Below are 20,402 nucleotides of genomic sequence, written 5' to 3' on the forward strand. Positions count from 1 at the left end.
GAAGTCAGATATAAATGCAATGGCTGGGTTAAAGCGCCATTGACAGATGTACTGCACTTATTTTCGGGTTTCTAATGCGCTACTGGACACACCACCACATCCCCGTCACCCTGCCCCCACCCACCATCCCCAATGTTCATCGGCAAGTAAAATTTCCCCCGTAGACTCAAATTGGTTATTTTCCATTTTTATTTTTCTCAACTAAATTATGCCAAAACATTTTACTTATTTTCAAATGTCTCCCCAATGACATTCCAGAATCTGATTTATAGCTGCCATGGCAGTTTCTCACCCACTCCTACCTGAAAATAAAATGTATCACTTAACATAAAGATTCACACATGAAAACAAATTCACAAAATATAGACTTACCCTATAAATTATGCTCTGACAACAATCCCCTTTGCAATAGCATCAGGCTTCCGGCCACACATTCTCATTCATACAAACCACAAGGAAAGCTGGTGTGAGCACTGGAAAATGTAACACTGGTGAAGTTGCTTTTCTAAGGTTGGGACTGAATGGGAAAGCTTCCCTCTGGATCTATCCCTTACAGTACCTGATCTATGAGCGCTTCATTTTGACACGGGAGCTCCGAAATTTAGTGTTAAGTGCCAAGGTGCCCACGCCTCGGATCTCTGCCACTGGTCCCATCAAAGTTTATAGGGTCAGGGCAAGGTCACTTTATTTCCCTACCATTAGTGGATGCCTGTGTCACCAGGGGTGCATTGGATGTGGCTACCATTGCAGGAAAGATAGAAATTCTGGCTGTAGATTGCTGGACTGGAGGTATGCTACCACTGCCATGCCCCCACAGGATCATGTGGGTGCCCCCTTACAAAGGGGGCTGCTTTAAAAAATGTTTTTAAAATTTCTGCACAAATCTTCAGGGATCCATGCCTCGATCTTGTCTTGAACACAGAGCTGGCTCCCAAATCCAATTATGAGTTGGCCAGTACACAAGGCATATATCTGCTGACCATACGTCATGGACTAATAAAGGTCTAGGATGAGAGGACTCCAATGCTTGGAGTCTCTGTTCCCCCAATATTATCACCTCCTTATGTTGATGAGCATGTTTGGGACAGACTTAGCTCTGTTCTAAAAGGACATCCAATAAACTTTGGTAGTAGATGAGGACTCAGTATATCCAAGTTCCAGTCTAGTTTCCAACCATTCTGGAGTCTTCCTGCTAAAGCTACAGCAAGAGTAAAGCAGAAAGAATATGTATTTTATAGTCTGGGTGCCTGAAATAGGAACATATTTATTTCCCAGTGCTAACATTTCTCACTTTGCTGAACATAAAAATGGCATAAAAAAGAAGAATCTAATCATTACCTCAGTTGGTGTTGTGTACAGCAGCCGAGGTGACTGGAAAAAGAAAGAAAGGAATAAATACATTTTATTAACTTTAAGATAAACACACACATTATCTGCAGGAATGCAGGACTGTACCAGCTGTAGACAGATGAAATAATACAACAGCTTGCTTTTTGCCAGATCCAAAACAATTGTGACAAAATAATTGATCTGGCGCAAACTGGCCTCTGTCTTAAAACAAAAGATAATCAATCAAAAAAAAGGAACCTGGTCTAAGGAAAGAAAGATGGATGACTAAACTAAGTTCTGTAGTGTAAAGTCCTGTCTCCTCAGTACAAATTCACACGAAGCATGTAGTGAAGTCAAGGTCACTCTGGACCTGCACCTTTATTTCACTGCTCTGGAATGCTGCACTTGCCTGAGACCTGTCCTTATATACCTGTTTCTTGCAAGTGCACCCCTGGTGGTAAGGTATGCTGGTGGCTACAGGTCATATCTTATTACAGTCATGTATAGCATGTTAGGATACAATTATATATAATAATGTGAGATACGTTACATCACCCTCCCCCAAGGTCTTATTGTCTTTATAAGTTCAGTCTCTCAGGTGGTCTACGCTATTGCGTGGAGCATCTGAGTTGTGGTTCAGTTGTTTGCCTTGGTGTCTGTTTTTCTTTGGGTATGGTTGAAGGTATCTCGTCTGAGCTGTCTGTTTCGATTGGTGTGATTGTTGTTGACTTGCCTGGGCTGAAAGTTGGGATTGCCCTTTCCTCAGGTTGTTCCCTCTGTCTATCCAACAGGTATGGTGCGAGTTCCACATTGTAGTCTGCCTCTGGTTCCGCAGTGTTGTTGGTAAATCTGCTTTTGACTTGGTCTACATGCCTCCGGCAGGTTTTGCCACTGTCCATTTGTACTACCAGTAGCCTGTTTCCTTCCTTGCCCGTTACTGTTTGGAACCCCTGCCATAGTTTAGTACAAACACTTTGTCCCCTATCTCATTCCATCTCCCCCTCGAATTTCTGTCATGGTACTCAGTCAGCTTACGGTGCTTTCGTGCATGTCTGGGAGGATTAATGAGAGCCTTGTTTTTAAAGTCCTTTTCATCAACAGTTGCGCGGGGGGGGGGGATCCCAGTCAGTGAGTGCGGACGAGATCTGTATGCCAGCAGCAGTCGCAACAGGCGACCCTGCAGCATGGGACCTTGGATTTTAAGCATGCCTTGTTTAATGATTTGCACTGCTCTCTCCGCCTGGCCGTTGGAGGCCAGCTTGAACGGTGCCGTCTTGACGTGATTTATGCCATGGTCAATTATAAAGTCTTGGAATTCTGCACTGTTGAAGCACGGACCATTGTCACTGACCAATATGTCAGGGATTCGGTGCATTGCAAACATAGTTGCGAGGCTCTCCACAGTGGTGGAGGTTGTGCTCGAGTTTAAAATGGTGCATTCGATCCACTTTGAAAATGCATCGACAACTACGAGGAACATTTTGCCCATAAATGGGCCCGCATAGTCTATGTGCATCCGCGACCACGGTTTGGTAGGCCAGGGCCAGGGGCTCAGTGGAGCCTCCCTGGGGGCATTGCTGAGTTGGACACAAATGGTGCACCTTCGGACGCAGAGCTCCAGTCCGCGTCAATACCAGGCCACCAGACCTGGCTATGGCCTTCATGAGAACGATCCCCGGGTGCTCGCGGTGGAGCTCCCGGACAAATGCCTCTCTGCCTCGCAGAGGCATGGCTACTCAGCTGCCCCACATCAGGCAGTCTGCTTGTAGTGATAGCTCATGCATGCGCCTGTGAAAGGGTTTTAATTCCTCGGGGCAGGCATCGCGAGCCTCTGCCCAGTCACCGGTTAGGACACATCTTTTTACTAAGGATAACATGGGGTTGCTGGCCGTCCAGGCTCTGATTTGGCGAGCCGTCATGGGCGAACCTGTGGACTCAAAGGCATTGATTGCCATGACTATCTCACAGTCCTGTTCGTCAGACCCTTCCGTGGTCGCCAGGGGTAGCTTGCTGAGCGCGTCGGCACAGTTGTCTGTGCCTGGTCTGTGCCTTATTGTGTAGTCGTAGGACGCCAGCATGAGTGCCCACCGTTGAATACGCGTCGAGGCGTCGGCGTTTATTGCCTTGCTCTCGGATAGGAGGGACGTGAGGGGCTTGTGGTCAGTTTCTAACACGAACTTGGCCCCGAAAAGGTATTGGTGCATCTTTTTGACACCGTACACGCACGCGAGCGCTTCCTTCTCTACCATTCCGTACCCACGCTCCGCCCGCGAAAGTGACCTGGAGGTATAAGCTATGGGTTGTAATTTGCCCGCACTATTGACATGTTGCAAAACGCACCCGACCCCATACGCTGACGCATCGCATGTGAGAACTAGCTTTTTATCTGGGTCAAAGAAAGTCAAAACACTGTTGGAACACAGAAGGTTGCGTGCCTTATTGAAGGCGCGTTCCTGGGCGTCCCCCCAAAACCAATCGCACCCCTTTCTGAGTAGCACGTGGAGAGGCTCCAGCACAGTGCTCAAGTTCTGTATAAAGTTCCCAAAGTAATTGAGTAGCCCGAGAAAGGCGCACAGTTCTGAGACATTCCGGGGCCTGGGTGCCAGGCGAATTGCTCTGTTTTGGATTCTGTTGGGCGGATTCCATCAGCGGCAATCCTTCTGCCCAAAAATTCAACCTCGGGTGCGAGAAACAGACACTTGGATTTCTTGACTCGTAGGCCTACCCGATCCAACCGCTTTCGTATTTCCTCCAAATTATGGAGATGGGAGTCGGTGTCCCTGCCCGTGATAAGTATGTCGTCTTGAAATACAACCGTCCCCGGGATGGACTTGAGCAGACTCTCCATGTTGCGCTGGAATATGGCAGTTGCCGACCTGATGCCGAATGGGCATCGATTGTACATGAAAAGGCCTCGATGTGTGTTGATGGTGGTGAGTAGCTTGGATTCCTCGGTCAATTCTTGCGTCATATACGCAGATGTGAGGTCTAATTTTGAAAAAAATTTACCTGCAGCCAATGTGGCAAATAAGTCCTCCGCTCTGGGCAGCGGGTACTGGTCCTGTCGGGAGACTCTGTTTATGGTAGATTTGTAGTCCCCACAGATTCGTACGGATCCATCAGGCTTCATGACTGAGACGATGGGACTTGCCCAGTCGCTAAATTCCACAGGTGATATAATGCCTTCTCGCAGAAGCCTGTCTAGTTCATGTTCAATTTTTTCTCTCATCACATAGGTTACAGCTCTGGCCTTGTGATGCACCGGTCTAGCATCCTGTGTGATGTAGATTTTGACTTTGGCCCCTTTGAAAATGCCTACACCTGGCTGAAAGTGATGTTGAAATCGCTTTATAACTGTTGAGCTGAAGGTCCGTTCCTCTAATGACATGGCATGGACATCATCCCATTTCCAGTTTAGTTTTGCCAGCCAGCTTCTCCCCAGCAGTGCTGGCGGGTCTCCGGGGACAATCCACATGTCATGTAGAATTTGAAAGGAATACCCAGGACAATGGTCTTAAACCTTGAGTATTCAAATGTTCTTATTTAAAAAAATATATATATTTATTTCCAAGTTAAAACTGCTCATCAGTTTACCATGGGATATGATGAGCTGAACTCTCAATCAGGTCATGATGTTCTCAATGTTTTCAAGAATAACCCAGATGGATCAAATGGTCTCCCTCAGCTGCACATATCTTTATGATCTTTGTAGGTTGGTAGCAGAAATATGATGTTCCATCACCTAGCTTCAGCTTCCAGCTGTCTCCACTACTCACTGCTTAAATTCGTAACATAGGGCCCAAATTTGCCCAGAAGTTGCTACATTTTTTTTGGAGCAACTTGATTTTTCTGTTGTATCTTAAAAATCCCCATTCTGCACATTTAATTTGCGCTAGTGTAGGTGAATTAGTTAGGATTTTTTTAGTTTAGTTTAGTTTTGTTCAAAAGGGGGCGTTACCAGCCATCTATGCCTGTTTTGGCCATTTAAGCCAATTTGGACAGCTAAGAGTTGCTCCAAACTTACTTAGGCCAGCATATGTGGCCACTTGTGGCCGCACAGAATACCCTTACGGAGAGTTAAGAAATCAGCGCAGGTAGCCAGAGATAGCGGGGGGGTGGGGGGGAGGGTGGCGGGGGGTGGGGGGGGAAGGGAGCAAAGAGGACCTTGCAAAGCACTAAACACCTTCTCAACAACATTCATGAAGCATAAAAACCATCAATAATAAATAAAAAATAAATAAATAAAACATAAAAAATAAAACTTAAGTCCAATTTTCTTACTCGGCCTGGGAAGTCAGCAGGCCGGGCCAGCCGGTGCAGGAGGCCACTTGGCTGGGAATAGGGGCGGGAGAACTCACCGGCAGGAGAATGCACCGACAGACAGGAGAACTCAGAGAACACACCGGCAAGAGAACGCACCGGCAAGCCCTTTGGCCAGGGCTAGGGGGCGGGAGAATGCACCAGCAAGAGAACGCACCAGCAAGCCCTTTGGCCAGGGCTAGGGATGGGAGAACGCACCAACAGGAGAACGCACCGTCAAGCCCATTCCAGCCGCGGCCGCACCAGACAGCGATAAATGGCCGATCGAAGTTTTCCACCTGCTGGCTGGCTGGCTGCTTGCTGCTCCACTTTTAACTGGCCGGCCAAGCTGGCATCCAAAGAAAGGCTCTCGGCTTGCCAGCCCCCCCCTTCCATCCAGCAACAATGACTGCCCGGCATCGAGTCCCATGCTGCAGAGGAGCGACTGCGCATGCACGACACCTCCACTGCGCATGCGTTGAGCTACTGGCACTTTTTTGAGCGCAGAGCCCTGGCTCTGCCCCCCCACTGTGACTGCCACACCACGCCAAGCACTAGGACGGCCCACAGGGCGGGGAGAATACGTGAGATATTTTTGGCGCCGTTTTGAGAGCAGAAAGTTGGTGCACCTCAGGTAAGTGCGCCGAAAAAACCGGAGGGCCAAATTTGGGTCCATAGGGTGGTGGTAGCTAATACCAGTCGCTGAACATCATAGATCTGATATTAATGTGGAGGGCAGGGGGGGGGGGGGGGGGGTGATGGCGAGGTAATGCAGTTTCAGGAGAAACCTGGAAATCTCAGGAATGCAGAGATCCTGCCAAATTTAATGGCAGGACCTCATTATCACTTTTTTTACTCTGCTTCTGGCCTGGCAGCCAACCAGATTAACAGGCAGGCCAGTTGCTGAGCAGGAAAGCCAATAGTAGAAGGGCACAGCCGGGGACTGTTGGGAATGAAGCATAGAATTGTTGCAGTGTGGAAGAAAGCCATATGCCCCATCGAGCCTGTGCTGGCTCTCTGCAAGAGCACGGCAACCAGGAAAGCCCGGGAGTTGGTGGGCGGGCACCCGACCAGGTGAGATTGTGGGGCAGAAGAGAGGTTTCACACTGGCAAACGAGAGGGAAGAAGAACTGGGAGAGATCACGTGATTTGGGGGGGGCGGGGGAGGGGGAGGCGGCAGTCAGCTAATCGCAGCAGAAGATTTACTTCAGGGGCTGGGGCGAGCACTCCGGCTTCTCCTGGCTCAAAAGCAGTGCGAAAAAAAGCTCTTACCTGCTTGATCCGTCTGCTTCAGTCTCCATTTAGCTGTCCGATTTCCCGAGCCCTGGGAAACTCAGCCAACCAGCGTTAAATTTAAATCAGCCACCCAACTGCATCGAGGGTGCCTAATTTAAATATTATGAGTTGTCCTTCCTTTTGAGAGCAGGACACAGATACGGACCGCAACCCGCCGCCGCAAAAATTGGGGCAGGCACATACATGGCGGGTTATGGTCACCTTTCGTGAATTTTTATTTTTAACTTCCCCTCCGACTCTCTCCTGCCCATCATGGTGGCAGCTGGGGTGGGGGTGGGGGGAGGGGTTTAAAATTCCCCCATATATCTACATCTCAGCCTCAGAAATGCCAAGAACTTTATGCTGAGTTGTGTGTGGTTGTCACAGAAATCATTAGACACTGAAAAAAAGTAAACTTTACTGTTTGCAATATTTTAAAGATACAAAGAGGTTTCTTGGGGTATTATTAGGTGGAATTCTAAAAGAATCACCAGATCCATCATATTGTGCAAAATGTCCTATGTAAATTTACGAAAAATGCTACCAATTCCCACAGTTGTCAGATATCCAATGAAATAAAATCTAAAATAATAATTAAAATTTCCTATTTATTTGCATACACATTGTGTGCAAAACTTGTTGGTCACTGTACTCATATGCAAAATTCAAATTTCTGTATACCTGTAAATGATACTATATTTTACATAATTTTATCATTAGCTCCGCATTAGTAAGTATTGTAGCCATATCAGATACTATATATGCAAAAACTGGCCAGATGTCTGTGCATAATTTATTCAAATTGAATAAATTCCATTTATTAAAAAAACACCTTTGATCATTCCTTATTTGGAGTGGAAAAGATTTCTCTTACAGTTCAAGAATTCCTGTTTTGACAAAAGTGCATTTTTGAAATAGTTTTATTTTTGATAGAGAAAAATAGTGGCCCACTATGCACAGATAAAACCCATAATGAATAAATCTTATCACACAAAAATATAGGTACATTTTGAGGCTACGGTGAAGTTATGCAGGTACTGAAGTCCTGCCCTGGTTTCCGCTGATAAGCCTCTTCAGCTAGTCAAGGAATGGCTTCCTAGAATTTGCAGCCACAGTGGGAAAATATGAAAAGTAGCTTCAAATCTAACTGTTTGCTTATGCAATATCTACACAAATAGCAAACAGCATCTGATCCACATACAAGAAGGACAATTTGTAGTATGTAGAATGATGAGCTAAACAAGTAATAATTCAAAAGGTACATAATGAAGAACTAATTTTAGGTAATAGTAGCACTTAGATAGAACAAAGAGACACTTTGGCCTGGATTTTTCTCTGGACAAGTAGTGAAAAGGAATGCAGTGGTAAATTTAACTACCAAACATGTGGCGCACTTTACACTATGGATGGTAACTTTCAGAGCAAAATATTCAATTAATCATTGGTCAATGTTTGGACAGAAATATAACCAACATACAAAGCAGGGGCCAGGTTGCATCAAGTAAGGTTTATCATGCCAATCCCCACAGAATTCCATTTTAACATAGTGCCTAGATTCCCTTGAAGAAAAGAGAAGCTGGTACTTTAAGGAAAGTTAGCAGATGAGATGCAAATTCATCCTTACCTCCATTGATATAGTTCTATTTTTAAAACTCATGAGACGGATATCTCTGCTGTCCCCAATTATTGTATTTAGCCCTTTCTGTGGTAAATCATCGTCACTGCAATATTACCAGCAAGAAAACTACTTTATCTACTGGTAAGCATTATCGTGAGTTAATCTCCAAAATAAGTGGCACCAAGCTGTCCAGTATAAAAATCCAGACCTCATCTTTAAATTCAAGAACTTTTGAGGATGGCTGAGTTGTTCAGTACCTCCCCCATGCTACGCCTGTCAATAGTGGAGTAATTGATATACGGTGTATAGGAGATCATGTCAGGACGATCAATATTGTAAATGGCCTTAACTTTGGGCAGAGCGGCCAAATCCTTGTAGTCAAGAATCTCATCATCCAGCTTGGCCTAAGAGAGGAAGAACAAAAGAAGGATGCAAGAGATAATGAGCAGGGAACAAAGAAAACAGAGGAACAAAAGTATATAGATAACTATTTCAAATATTGGAGCACTGATGTTTCCTTCAGGAAAGTTTAGTGTATATTTCAAAAGAAAAACTCATTGAAATGAATAGCGAAGAGTCATTTGGGTATATATCACAAACATAATTTCATACTTTACCATGTAAATCATGGCCGGTAATTTCCTTGAAGTTGCTCCCGTTCCATTCTAGTAAATTTGCTGGAAGTGTGGCAGAAGCCTTATTTATGCATGTAAACAGGATTTCACCGCACTTCTGACAAAGTTATAGCGGCAGAGTGGGAACAGTTCTGAGGAAATTCACATCCTGTGTCTCTATAGTTAATATACTCATCGAAAATTCAATATTGGAACATAGTTACAGGGTTCCATTTATTATAAATGAGGAACACATCCAGTTTAGACAAAACAAAATTGTATTTTTGAGCTGCTTTTGAATTTTATACTAAGCTTCCAGTGTCTAAAATGGTGCCAGGAGTTGTGGATGTCACTCAAATTATGACATCATAGTGTTAAGTATTTTTAAGACCGGATTGTTCTATTATTTAGCAAAGTATCAGAGCAATTTCACCATTACTGGAATGTTTTAATGATAGATGTATACAAGAAAACATACTGGGGTAGAATACCTGCAGAGGCTCCCTGATCTCCCACCAGAAGTTTGTTTGTTTATGCCGCTTCTACAAGGTTACAGTGGACAATCAGGAGAACTCCAGTGGAAATTACTGGTAACTATGTATTATTTACAGTTTTAAACAAACGCTGCTCTGAAATTACGGAAATGCTAATGTGTGCTTAATGGAACTTATCTGAAATTCTTCTACTTCAGCAAAGGCATTGACTCATTTAAAATAAATGGGTTAACATCACTATTAAATTATCTGGAAGGCAGATTAAAGATAAAGATGTTAAGCTTTGTACGCTAGTGTCACAAAGTGTAATTTAATAACATAAGAAATAGGAGCAGGAGTAGGCCATACAGCCCCTCGAGCCTGCTCCGTCATTTAATATTATTACGGCTGATCTGATCCCTGCCCGCTTCCCACAACCCCTTATCCCCTTATCGTTTAAGAAACTGTCTATTTCTGTCTTAAATTTATTCAATGTCCCAGCTTCCACAGCTCTCTCAGGCAGCGAATTCCACAGACTTACAACCCTCTGAGAGAAGAAATTTCTCCTCATCTCAGTTTTAAATCGGTGGCCCCTTATTCTAAGATTATGCCCTCTAGTTCTAGTCTCCCCTATCAGTGGAAACATCCTCTCTGCATCCACCTTGTCAAGCCCCCTCATAATCTTATACGTTTTGATAAGATCACCTCTCATTCTTCTGAATTCCAATGAGTAGAGGCCCAACCTACTCAACCTTTCCTCATAAGTCAACACCCTCATCTCCGGAATCAACCTAGTGAACCTTCTCTCAACTGCCTCCAAAACAAGTATATCCTTTCGTAAATATGGAAACCAAAACTGCATGCAGTATTCCAGGTGTGGCCTTACCAATACCCTGTATAGCTGTAGCAAGACTTCCGTGCTTTTATACTCCATCTCCTTTGCAATAAAGGCCAAGATTCCATTTGCCTTCCTGATCACTTGCTGTACCTGCATACTATCCTTTTGTGTTTCATGCACATGTACCCCCAGGTCCCGCTGTACTGCAGCACTCTGCAATCTTTCTCCATTTAAATAATAACTTACTCTTTGATTTTTTTCTTCCAAAGTGCATGACCTCACACTTTCCAACATTATACCCCATCTGCCAAATTTTTGCCCACTCACTTAGCCTGTCTATGTTTTGTGTGCCCTCCTCACACATTGCTTTTCCTTCCATCTTTGTATAATCAGAAAACTTGGCTACATTACACTCAGTCCCTTCTTCCAAGTCGTTAATATAGATTGTATATAGTTGGGGTCCCAGCACTGATCCCTGCGGCACCCCACTAGTTACTGGTTGCCAACCAGAGAATTAACCATTTATCTTGACTCTCTGTTTTCTGTTAGTTAGCCAATCCTCTATCAATGCTAATATATTACCCCCAATCCTGTGAACTTTTATCTTGTGCAGTAACCTTTTATGTGGCACCTACAGGGCTATTAACCTGGATTTCCAGCTTGTTGCTGCTTCTGTTTTCACCTGCAATGCCTCCCTTAGCACTCTGCCCCACACTCAGGGTTCAGCTGCTGAATTTTGCTGACTGAGGCGCAAACTGTTCCCGGGCGCAAACTTTACTGCCCTGCGCCATTACAGCCATAAAATGAGTAGAACCGAAAATCCAGCCCATAAGCCCTGAAATTACTTTATGTGAAACAAATATACAAAGCTTAACACATTTATCTGAAATCTATTTTCCATTATCAAAGTAGTCTGTAATCAATAAATAAACAAACATTCCAGTTGGCTTCAACTGTGTATTACATGCTTAAGGAATTAAATAATTAAAAGTAGTGCACATTTGCTGTTTTGATGAACTCCTGTTTTTCCTTCAAGGCAACCCCACCCCACCGCTTTCCCACCCCGCAGTCTAAGTCAGATAGGCAGGCAGAGAATGGCTTAGCTTGAAAACTTCTCCATCAGTGCTGCTCTTTGGATTGCCCCATTAGGAAATGTGTGTGATCCTTACATACAGGGTGCATGATTTGCTCAACCTTTAAACCTCTGGCAACTATCCAAGCTGAGATTGATGGCACTCCCTATGTGGCAAACCACACTGTTAACTACAACCAACACTTTGATTCAATTCAGATCTCTTTATTGGAAGCTAAAATTTCTGGTCCTGCAAGTACTTGGTTTACCTACCCTACCATACTCGATGTGTAGAAACATTCAAATATTGATTCATGTCAATTTTGTAAGATTTTTACAGCAGGAATATTTGAAAATGTCTAAATATTTTTGAGGCATTACAGGAGATGATATATCTAATAGTTTAAAAAAAAGTGCTGAATAAACTTACATATATTATACGGCTGGGGGACCCTGAAGTACTTGAGGCTGGAGCAGATGTGATACTCTCAGAAGAAGTGCGGGTGATCTAGAGGTAAAACAACAATACATATATAGATTACCTCAGATATCAAAATTAAAAGCTATAGCCATACCTCTAAATATCTGGAAAATCTATACCCAAAACACAATGCTTTCACTTTTCATATAAAGTAGTTCTGTGTTTCATGATTTCACCAGTGTTCAAGTTCACATCCTGACTCTGATAATTCTTTGAGGTCTCAGGATCATGTCAGTCTCAAGTCCTGATCCATTATTCTCTTATTCCAAAAATCACACTGAATATTTTATTGGTGAAGCAAGAACTTCCTAACAATACTTTTCTTCCTCCTTATTTTCTGCACATATAACTTTTGAGGTGTAATATTTATTTAAATTTGAGAACTATGAAAGTTTACAGCACAGAAAAAGGCTATTCAGTTCATCATGCTTGTGCAAGCTATTTACTAGTGCAATGGGAAACTAATTCCACTGCTCTGTATCCAAATATTATCCAATTTTTCTGTAAATTATACTACAACCTGTATCAACCACTACTTGTGGCAAAGCGCGTAAGTATGGCATCATAGTGGTCATGTTACTGGATTAGTAATCCAGAGGCCTGGACTAATGATCCAGAGTCCAAATCCCACCACAGTAGCCAGGGAATTTAAATTCAGTTTATTAAATAAATCTGGAATAAGAAGCTAGCATCAGTAATGGTGACCATAGAATTTGCACTCCATCGCCGCCCGGTTTATCGACAGTATTGGCCGTTTTGGGCGAGAACCGGGTCGGCAAAAAATTCCCTACTTGAGGCACACCGGCGGTTTCGAAGTACCGCTGGGGAGAGGACCGCCAGCGTGCAACGTCCACAGATCGCCCTGGTGCAATCTTTGGCTAAGCGGGGACCCGTAGGTAAGTATATGAAAAAAAAACACCCACGAGGATCTCTGGAGTTGGACGGTAGGTAAGTAGGTCTGCAAGAAAAAGGTAAGTGATTGGTTTTTTACTATTTATTTTCAAAATCTGTTGGGGTGATTTAATTTAAAAATGTCTTGGGAATGTTATGGAGATTTTTTAGTTAGGTTTTTTGAAAAATTATTTTAATTCTTTTTTTTAGTGTTAGGCCCAACCCGCAGCCTCAGTGTAAATTTTTTATAGATTTTAACATTTTTTGGCCATTTTCTTTAGGGGCCGCCCAATCTAGGCAAAATTGCACTTTTCCACCCAGCTGTGGGGTGTAAGGCCCACAATCGTCGCTGGGCGGATTTTAATAATTTTTCCGGGAAGTTTTCGCTGCCGATTATCTTCCCAGCCTTAGCGGTTTTTTGGGTGGCAATCAGGTGCTGGCAGGCTTTGGGGAAATTCCAGCCCCACTACTGAATTGTCGTAAAATAACATCTAGTTCACTAACTGCCTTTAGGGAAGGAAATCTGCCATTCTTACCTGGTACCTATGTGACTCTAGACCCACAGCAATGTGGTTGACTCTTATCTGTCCTCTGAAATAGTCTAGTAAGCCACTCAGTTGTACCAAAACCTGCTATAATGAAGTATACAACCCTCACCACATGGACTACAGCGGTTCAAGAAGGCAGCTCACCACCACCTCAAGGGCAAGTAGGGATGGGCAATAAATTCTGCCCTTGCCAGCAATGCCCACATCTCTTAAATGAATAAAAAAAATCTTGTGTAACGAAATTTCTCCTACTCACTCCACACATTCGTAACTAACGACCTGAATAAAGGAAATAGGCTTTCCCTATTCACCTTTTGAACATTCTCACTTCATGCTTGCATTAACTCATTGGTTTCTGCTCAAGTGAGGCTGTATATAAAGTCCATTAGTTTGCCCTCAAATTGGTTATTTGCATCTGATGCAGAGTTGATTATTGCCTTCTATTCAGTTATTCCTTGCAACCACTTACGAATCAAATATGTATGATTATTTATGTGGAACATTTTCCCCTTATGTTTATTAAGTGTTATGTGTGCACAGTTGTTTGTTGGATGCATATGGACATGTGGATGTAATTTTAATTTGCTTTCCCCTCAACCCTAAACACGATACAAAAAAAACTGTTTAGCTCAGTAACAGAGAGACTGACTGGAAGTTTTAACACTCAATAATAAACCAACACAATAAATCAGTGTGTTTAGAGCCCAACAGTACAGACTTCATTTTAGAAGCTTATAAATCAAATCTGCAATGTTGCAAAAAATAAAAATTTGCAAAAAAGCAGTTCTACTGGAATTTACTAAGAGCTATGAGATTATCTGAATTTGAACAATCATGGTAGAGTTTAAGGGGCCGAAATTGATGGCATTGCTGCCCACTGCCGCCGATTGCCGCCGACATTCCTCTGGTCGAACCACTCAGTGCCACTTTCGGCGTGGTCTGGAGCGGGTGGGAGGGGAGAGCTGCCGGAAAGCACCCGCTGACGTCAGCGGACGGCTGATGCGCGTACGTACGCCCCGCCTGCCGAGATGCCATATTCATGTGGGCGGGAGTTAGCTGGAGTCGGCGGTAGGACGCCGGTGGACTGCCGAGTGCAGGTAGCTCTGTCCTTAACGGTAAGTGTGAAGATGCTGTAAAAAAGGCTAATGAAGTTTATTTAAAATATTTCTTTACAGGTACTTACCTGGATGGGGTCCCCTGAAGGTTGTCAGATGTTTTTTGTTTTTGTTTTTGATGCTTTTTCTTTTTAGTTCTTTGACCCTCCGTGGACCCGACTCCATCCTCGACGGCACTTGGGCGGCAAGCGTCTTTGCCGGCAAGAATGAGAGCTCCTGCCCGCTGCCGTCCAGATTGGTGGCGTATGTCGCAAATTTGCCGCCCGTCAACCTTCGAGGGACCTGGGTGATGAAAACCCTGCCCAAAGAACCGTCAGGGACCTCAGCGGCCATCGACGGTCCTTTGGGCGGCACTTGGGCGGCGGAGGCCTTCATCAAATTCAGGCCCTTAAAATATTGATACTTAGGTTTTTAACTCTCCTCATGCTTCTTTCGTCTTACCTTTTGTTTTTCTTCTGCCCTGGCAGCCTGTTTACAAACTGGGTGCCAGATTGAAATACCTGCAATAAGTAAGAAACAAATAATAAAAAGTAACAGTAAACATTGGAAAAAGGATTACAAATTCTCAAATATATTTAAATAAAATAGATACTTTAGTTATTTATATTCAAATTCACATTTTTCTTTCACCTTTTATATAGTTTTCTTCATTCTGTGACTGAAGGGCCTAAAATCAATAAGGGGATATGATTGCCGGTGCTGATGAAGGGTTATGGACCTTAAACGTTAACTCTGTTTCTCTCTCCACAGATGCTATCTGACTTGCTGAGTATTTCCAACGTTTTCTGTTTTTATTAAGGGGATTAAGGTATCTGAGAAAAGCGTTAACGGTGCCAGTATAACAAATTAGCATTATGCACGAGGACTAGGGAGAATGTGTAAGCAGTAATTTTGTCTGTTTTATTGTTGGGTCCAAGATACTGCACAACGTGATGGGCTATACAAAACTGGAGGACTACAGTGTATGAGTGAAAGTATATGGTTATTATTTTCTTGGAACCTTGACTATGTTGTCACTTAATGGGAAGTAGAAACAAATAGAATGAGTTCCAATATGATAACAAAAATAAAATATTATCTGTGCATATAAAAACATTTTGGGCTAGGATGAAGGGCTTTATCAAAGATTTCTCTATATGAGATCTCTAAGTTATTAACTATATCTAATACTTTCCTCTGTGTGACTGTTCATTAACATTTTTACAAACAATATGTTCATAGATTTATCAAAACAAACTCATGGACAATAATATTAGCATCAAAGTTTAATGAAGTAAAGTTGTGGAACCTGAAAATCTGTGGCACTTCCAGCACACACCTGCAGTAATCTACCGGAAGGCTGCAGATTAGGCTGAGACCAAAATACATCAGTCTTAGCATTGCACTAGATTTTCTGGAGCCAAAAAAGGCATCAGTGTAAGAGGGGACAGGGCAGAGACTGAGGGGGAGAAATTCCCCAGCACCCCGACTGGGGGCAGTAACCGGCTCGGGGTGCGACTTCCTGCCCCCGGTGCGGGAGTCCCACCCTGGCCACAGAATTGCGGTTACCGCCCCATAGAGGAAGTGGAACGCAATCTCGCGCACTCCGATTCCTCATGGGGTGGGTCCCAGGGTGATGCATGATGGGGGCCCGGAACACGCAAGGGGCTAAGAAGTCAGGCAGACCGATGAGTCGGCAAAACCGCCAAGATAGCGGCGCGAGGCGCTTGTGATCTCCCCTTTAACTTCCGCCCCGCAAGCGGATGTCAGCCCGGTTGGTGACCTGCAAGGCTGGCGATAACACTGCTCATGGTAGCCTCGTGGAGCAAAATCCACTGCGGAGCTGAAAGGGGTCACTGCACACGCGAAGAAGGATCACCACGCACAGCAATGGCATCATCACCGGTTGCGCGGTGGCCTGGGGCAGTACCGGCGGGGCGTGGCTTTACTGTGGCAGCGCAATTTTGCGGGAGCCAGTTTTAATGTATTTGCTTCAGGGGTTCTTGCTTAAGAATTCATAGCAACACATTGTTATTAAGAACTAGTTGGTTTATTAACAAAGGTTTAATAATCACACTACACATTACCAATTTATCCACTAGGCTCACAACCGCATGCCTCATTGTGGATCCCCTAAACCCAACTGACTGGGGTTTTATTGAGTCTTGTGAGTATCATGTGACTGGCTAAGCCACTCACAATTCAACAGCTCTACAAACCTGTGAGCATACTTAGAGGTGCATACATTACACCGGTAGCCCCCCCTCCCCACCCCCGGATGAAAACTGTTTTGCGCCCCTTTAGCGCAAGTGTGCTTTCTGCTTGAGTGCCGAATCGCCGTGGCCTTGGTGGTCCAGATAGGTGACTTTTATTATGCAGAACCTGAAGAGATGGCCGTTCCCTTTAAGAGAGGGAAGGGCCTTTTGAACGTGGCAGGGCTGCACTCCCGGTGTGCAGTGTTGCTGAGGTCTCTTCCTTGCCTGCGTCCTTTTTTAAAAATTCATTCATGGGATGTGGGCATAGCTGGTAAGACCAGCATTTATTGCCCATCCCAAATTGTCCTTGAGAAGGTGATGGTTGCTGCCTTCTTGAACTGCTACAATCCTTGTGGTGATGGTACTCCCACACTGCTGTTAGGGAGGGAGTTCCAGGAATTTGACCCAACGACGATGAAGGAACGGCGATATATTTCCAAGTCAAGAAGGTGTGCGACTTGGAGGGTAACTTGGAGGTGGTGGTGTTCCCAAGCACCTGCTGCCCTTAAAGGGTTGATGATGGATAGGCAATGGCAGACATTTAAAGATCATATGGATGAACTTCAACAATTGTACATCACTGTTTGCGTAAAAATAAAACGGGGAACGTGGCTCAACCGTGGCTTACAAGGGAAATTAAAGATAGTGCTAAATCCAAGGAAGAGGTATATAAATTGGCCAAAAAAGCAGCAAATCTGAGGACTGGGAGAAATTTAAAATTCAGCAGAGGAGGACAAAAGGTTTAATTCGGAGGGGGTAAATAGAATATGAGGGTAAGCTTGCAGGGAACATAAAAACTGACTGCAAAAGCTTCTACAGATACATGAAGAGAAAAAGATTAGTGAAGACAAATGTAGGTCCCTTACAGTCAGAATCAGGTGAAGTTACAATGGGGAACAAAGAAACTGAACAAATATTTAGGTTCTGTCTTCACTAAGGAAGACACAAAAACCTTCCGGAAATACGAAGGGAATGAGGGTGTAGCGAGAAGGAGGAACTAAAGGAAATTCTTTCTTAGTCAGGAAATTGTGTTGGGGAAATTGATGGAATTGAAGGCCGATAAATCCCTAGGGCCTGATAGTCTGCATCCCAGAGTACTTAAGGAAGTGGCCCTAGAAATAGTGGATGCATTGGTGGTCATTTTCCAACATTCTATAGACTCTGGATCAGTTCCTATGGACTGGAGGGTAGCTAATGTAACCCCACTTTTTAAAAAAGGGAGAGAGAAAACAGGGAATTATAGACTGATCAGCCTGATATCGGTGGTGGGGAAAATGTTGGAATCAATTATTAAAGATGTAATAGCAGCGCATTTGGAAAGCAGTGACAGGATCGGTCCAAGTCAGCATGGATTTATGAAAGGGAAATCATGCTCGACAAATCTTCTCAAATTTTTTGAGGATGTAACTAGTAGAGTGGACAAGGGGGAGCCAGTGGATGTGGTGTATTTAGACTTTCAAAAGGCTTTTGACAAGGTCCCACATAAGAAATTAGTGTGCAAAATTAAAGCACATGGTATTGGGGGTAATGTACTGACGTGGATAGAGAACTGGTTGGCAGACAGGAAGCAGAGAGTAGGAATAAACGGGTCCTTTTCAGAAAGGCAGGCAGTGACTAGTGGGGTACCGCAAGGTTCAGTGCTGGAACCCCAGCTATTTACAATATACATTAATGATTTAGATGAAGGAATTGAATGTAATATCTCCAAGTTTGCAGATGACACTAAGCTGGGTGGCAGTGTGAGCTGTGAGGAGGATGCTAAGAGACTGCAGGGTGACTTGGACAGGTTAGGTGAGTGGGCAAATACATGGCAGATGCGGTATAATGTGGATAAATGTGAGGTTATCCACTTTGATGGTAAAAACAGGAGGGCTGATTATTATCTGAATGGTAACAGATTGATAAAGGGGGAGGTGCAACGAGACCTGGGTGTCATGGTACATCAGTCATTGAAGGTTGGCATACAGATGCAGCAGGCAGTGAAGAAGGTAAATGGTATGTTGGCCTTCATAGCGAGAGGATTCGCATATAGGAGCAGGGAGGTCTTACTACAGTTGTACAGGGCCTTGGTAAGGCCACACCTTGAATATTGTGTACAGTTTTGGTCTCCTAATCTGAGGATGGACATTCTTGCTATTGAGGGAGTGCAGCGAAGGTTCACCAGACTCCTGAGATGACAGGACTGATATATGAAGAAAGACTGGATCGACTAGGCTTGTATTCAATGGAATTTAGAAGAATGATAGGGGATCTCATAGAAACATATAAAATTCTGACGGGATTGGACAGATTAGATGCAGGAAGAATGTTCCTGATGTTGGGGAAGTTCAGAACCAGGGGTCACAGTCTAAGGATAAGGGGTAAGCCATTTAGGACCGAGATGAGGAGAAACTTCTTTACTCAGAGAGTTGTGAGCATGTGGAATTCTCTACCACAGAAAGTTGTTGGGGCCAGTTCATTAGATATATCCAAAAGGGAGTTAGATGTGGCCCTCATGACTAAAGGGATCAAGGGGTATGGAGAGAAAGCAGGAATGGGGTACTGAAATGCATGATCAGCCATGATCATGTTGAATGGTGGTGCAGGCTCGAAGGGCCGAATGGCCTACTTCTGCACCTATTTTCCATGTTTCTATGTTTCTATGTCATTCTAGGCTTTGGAGGTGGTGCCAAAGAAGCCTTGATGAGTTGCTGCAGTGCACCTTGTAGATGGTACACACTGCAGCCACGGTACGCCGGTGGTGGAGGGAGTGAATTTTTAAGGTGGTCAATGGGTTGTCAATCAAGCGGGTTGCTTTGTCCTGGATGACGTTGAGCTTCTTGAGTGTTGCTGGAGCTGCACTCATCCAGATAAGTGGAGAGTATTCTATAACATTCCTGAACTGTGCCTTGTAGATGGTGGAAAAGCTTTGGGGAGTCAGGAGGTGAGACACTCGCCGCTGAATACCCAGCTTCTGACCTGCTCTTGTTGCCACAGTGTTTATGTAGCTGGTCCAGTTAAGTTTCTGGTCAATGGTGACCCCCAGGATGTTGATGGTGGGGGATTCAGCGAAGGTAATACCGTTGAATGTAATGGGGCGATGGTTAGACTCTCGCTTGTTGGAGATAGTCATTGCCTGGCACTTGTGTGGCGCAAATGTTACTTGCCACTTATCGGCCCAAACCTGAATGTCATCCAGGTCTTGCTGCATGCAGGCATGGACTGCTTCATTATCTGTGGATTGCGAATGACACTGAACACTGTGCAATCATCTGACCTTCTGATAGAGGGAAGGTCATTGATGAAGTAGCTGAAGATGGTTGGGCCTAGGATATTGCCGTGAGGAACTTCTGCAGCAATGACCTGGAACTGTGATGATTGACCTCCAACCACCACAGCCATCTTCATTTATGCTAGGTATGACTCCAGCCAGTGGAGAGTTTTCCCTCTGATTCCCATTGACTTCAGTTTTACGAAGGCTCCTTGATGCCACACTCAGTCAAATGCTGCCTTGATGTCAAGGGCAGTCACTCTCACCTCACTTGTGGAAATCAGCTCTTTTGTCCATTTTTGGACCAAGGCTGTAATGAGGTCTGGAGCCGAGTGGTTCTTGTGGAACCCAAACTTGGCATCGAT

The 20,402-nt window shown here is 44.2% G+C and overlaps 1 protein-coding gene across 13 annotated transcripts in view; it reads right to left on the reverse strand.

Moving 5' to 3' along the window:
* Nucleotides 1-20,402, reverse strand: part of ablim2 (actin binding LIM protein family, member 2) — a 743,081-nt gene that overhangs the window by 287,419 nt on the left and 435,260 nt on the right. For all 13 annotated transcript variants that reach the window (XM_070871382.1, XM_070871385.1, XM_070871380.1 and 10 more), the window contains 4 exons: nt 14,995-15,053; nt 11,949-12,026; nt 8,779-8,925; nt 1,339-1,371 (listed from right to left, as the gene is read on the reverse strand). In XM_070871382.1, the coding sequence (XP_070727483.1) occupies nt 1,339-1,371; nt 8,779-8,925; nt 11,949-12,026; nt 14,995-15,053 (317 nt within the window). The remainder of the gene's footprint in view (nt 1-1,338; nt 1,372-8,778; nt 8,926-11,948; nt 12,027-14,994; nt 15,054-20,402) is intronic.

This window comes from Pristiophorus japonicus, chromosome 2 (genome assembly GCF_044704955.1).
Source record: "Pristiophorus japonicus isolate sPriJap1 chromosome 2, sPriJap1.hap1, whole genome shotgun sequence".
NCBI classification, from domain to species: Eukaryota; Metazoa; Chordata; class Chondrichthyes; family Pristiophoridae; genus Pristiophorus; species Pristiophorus japonicus.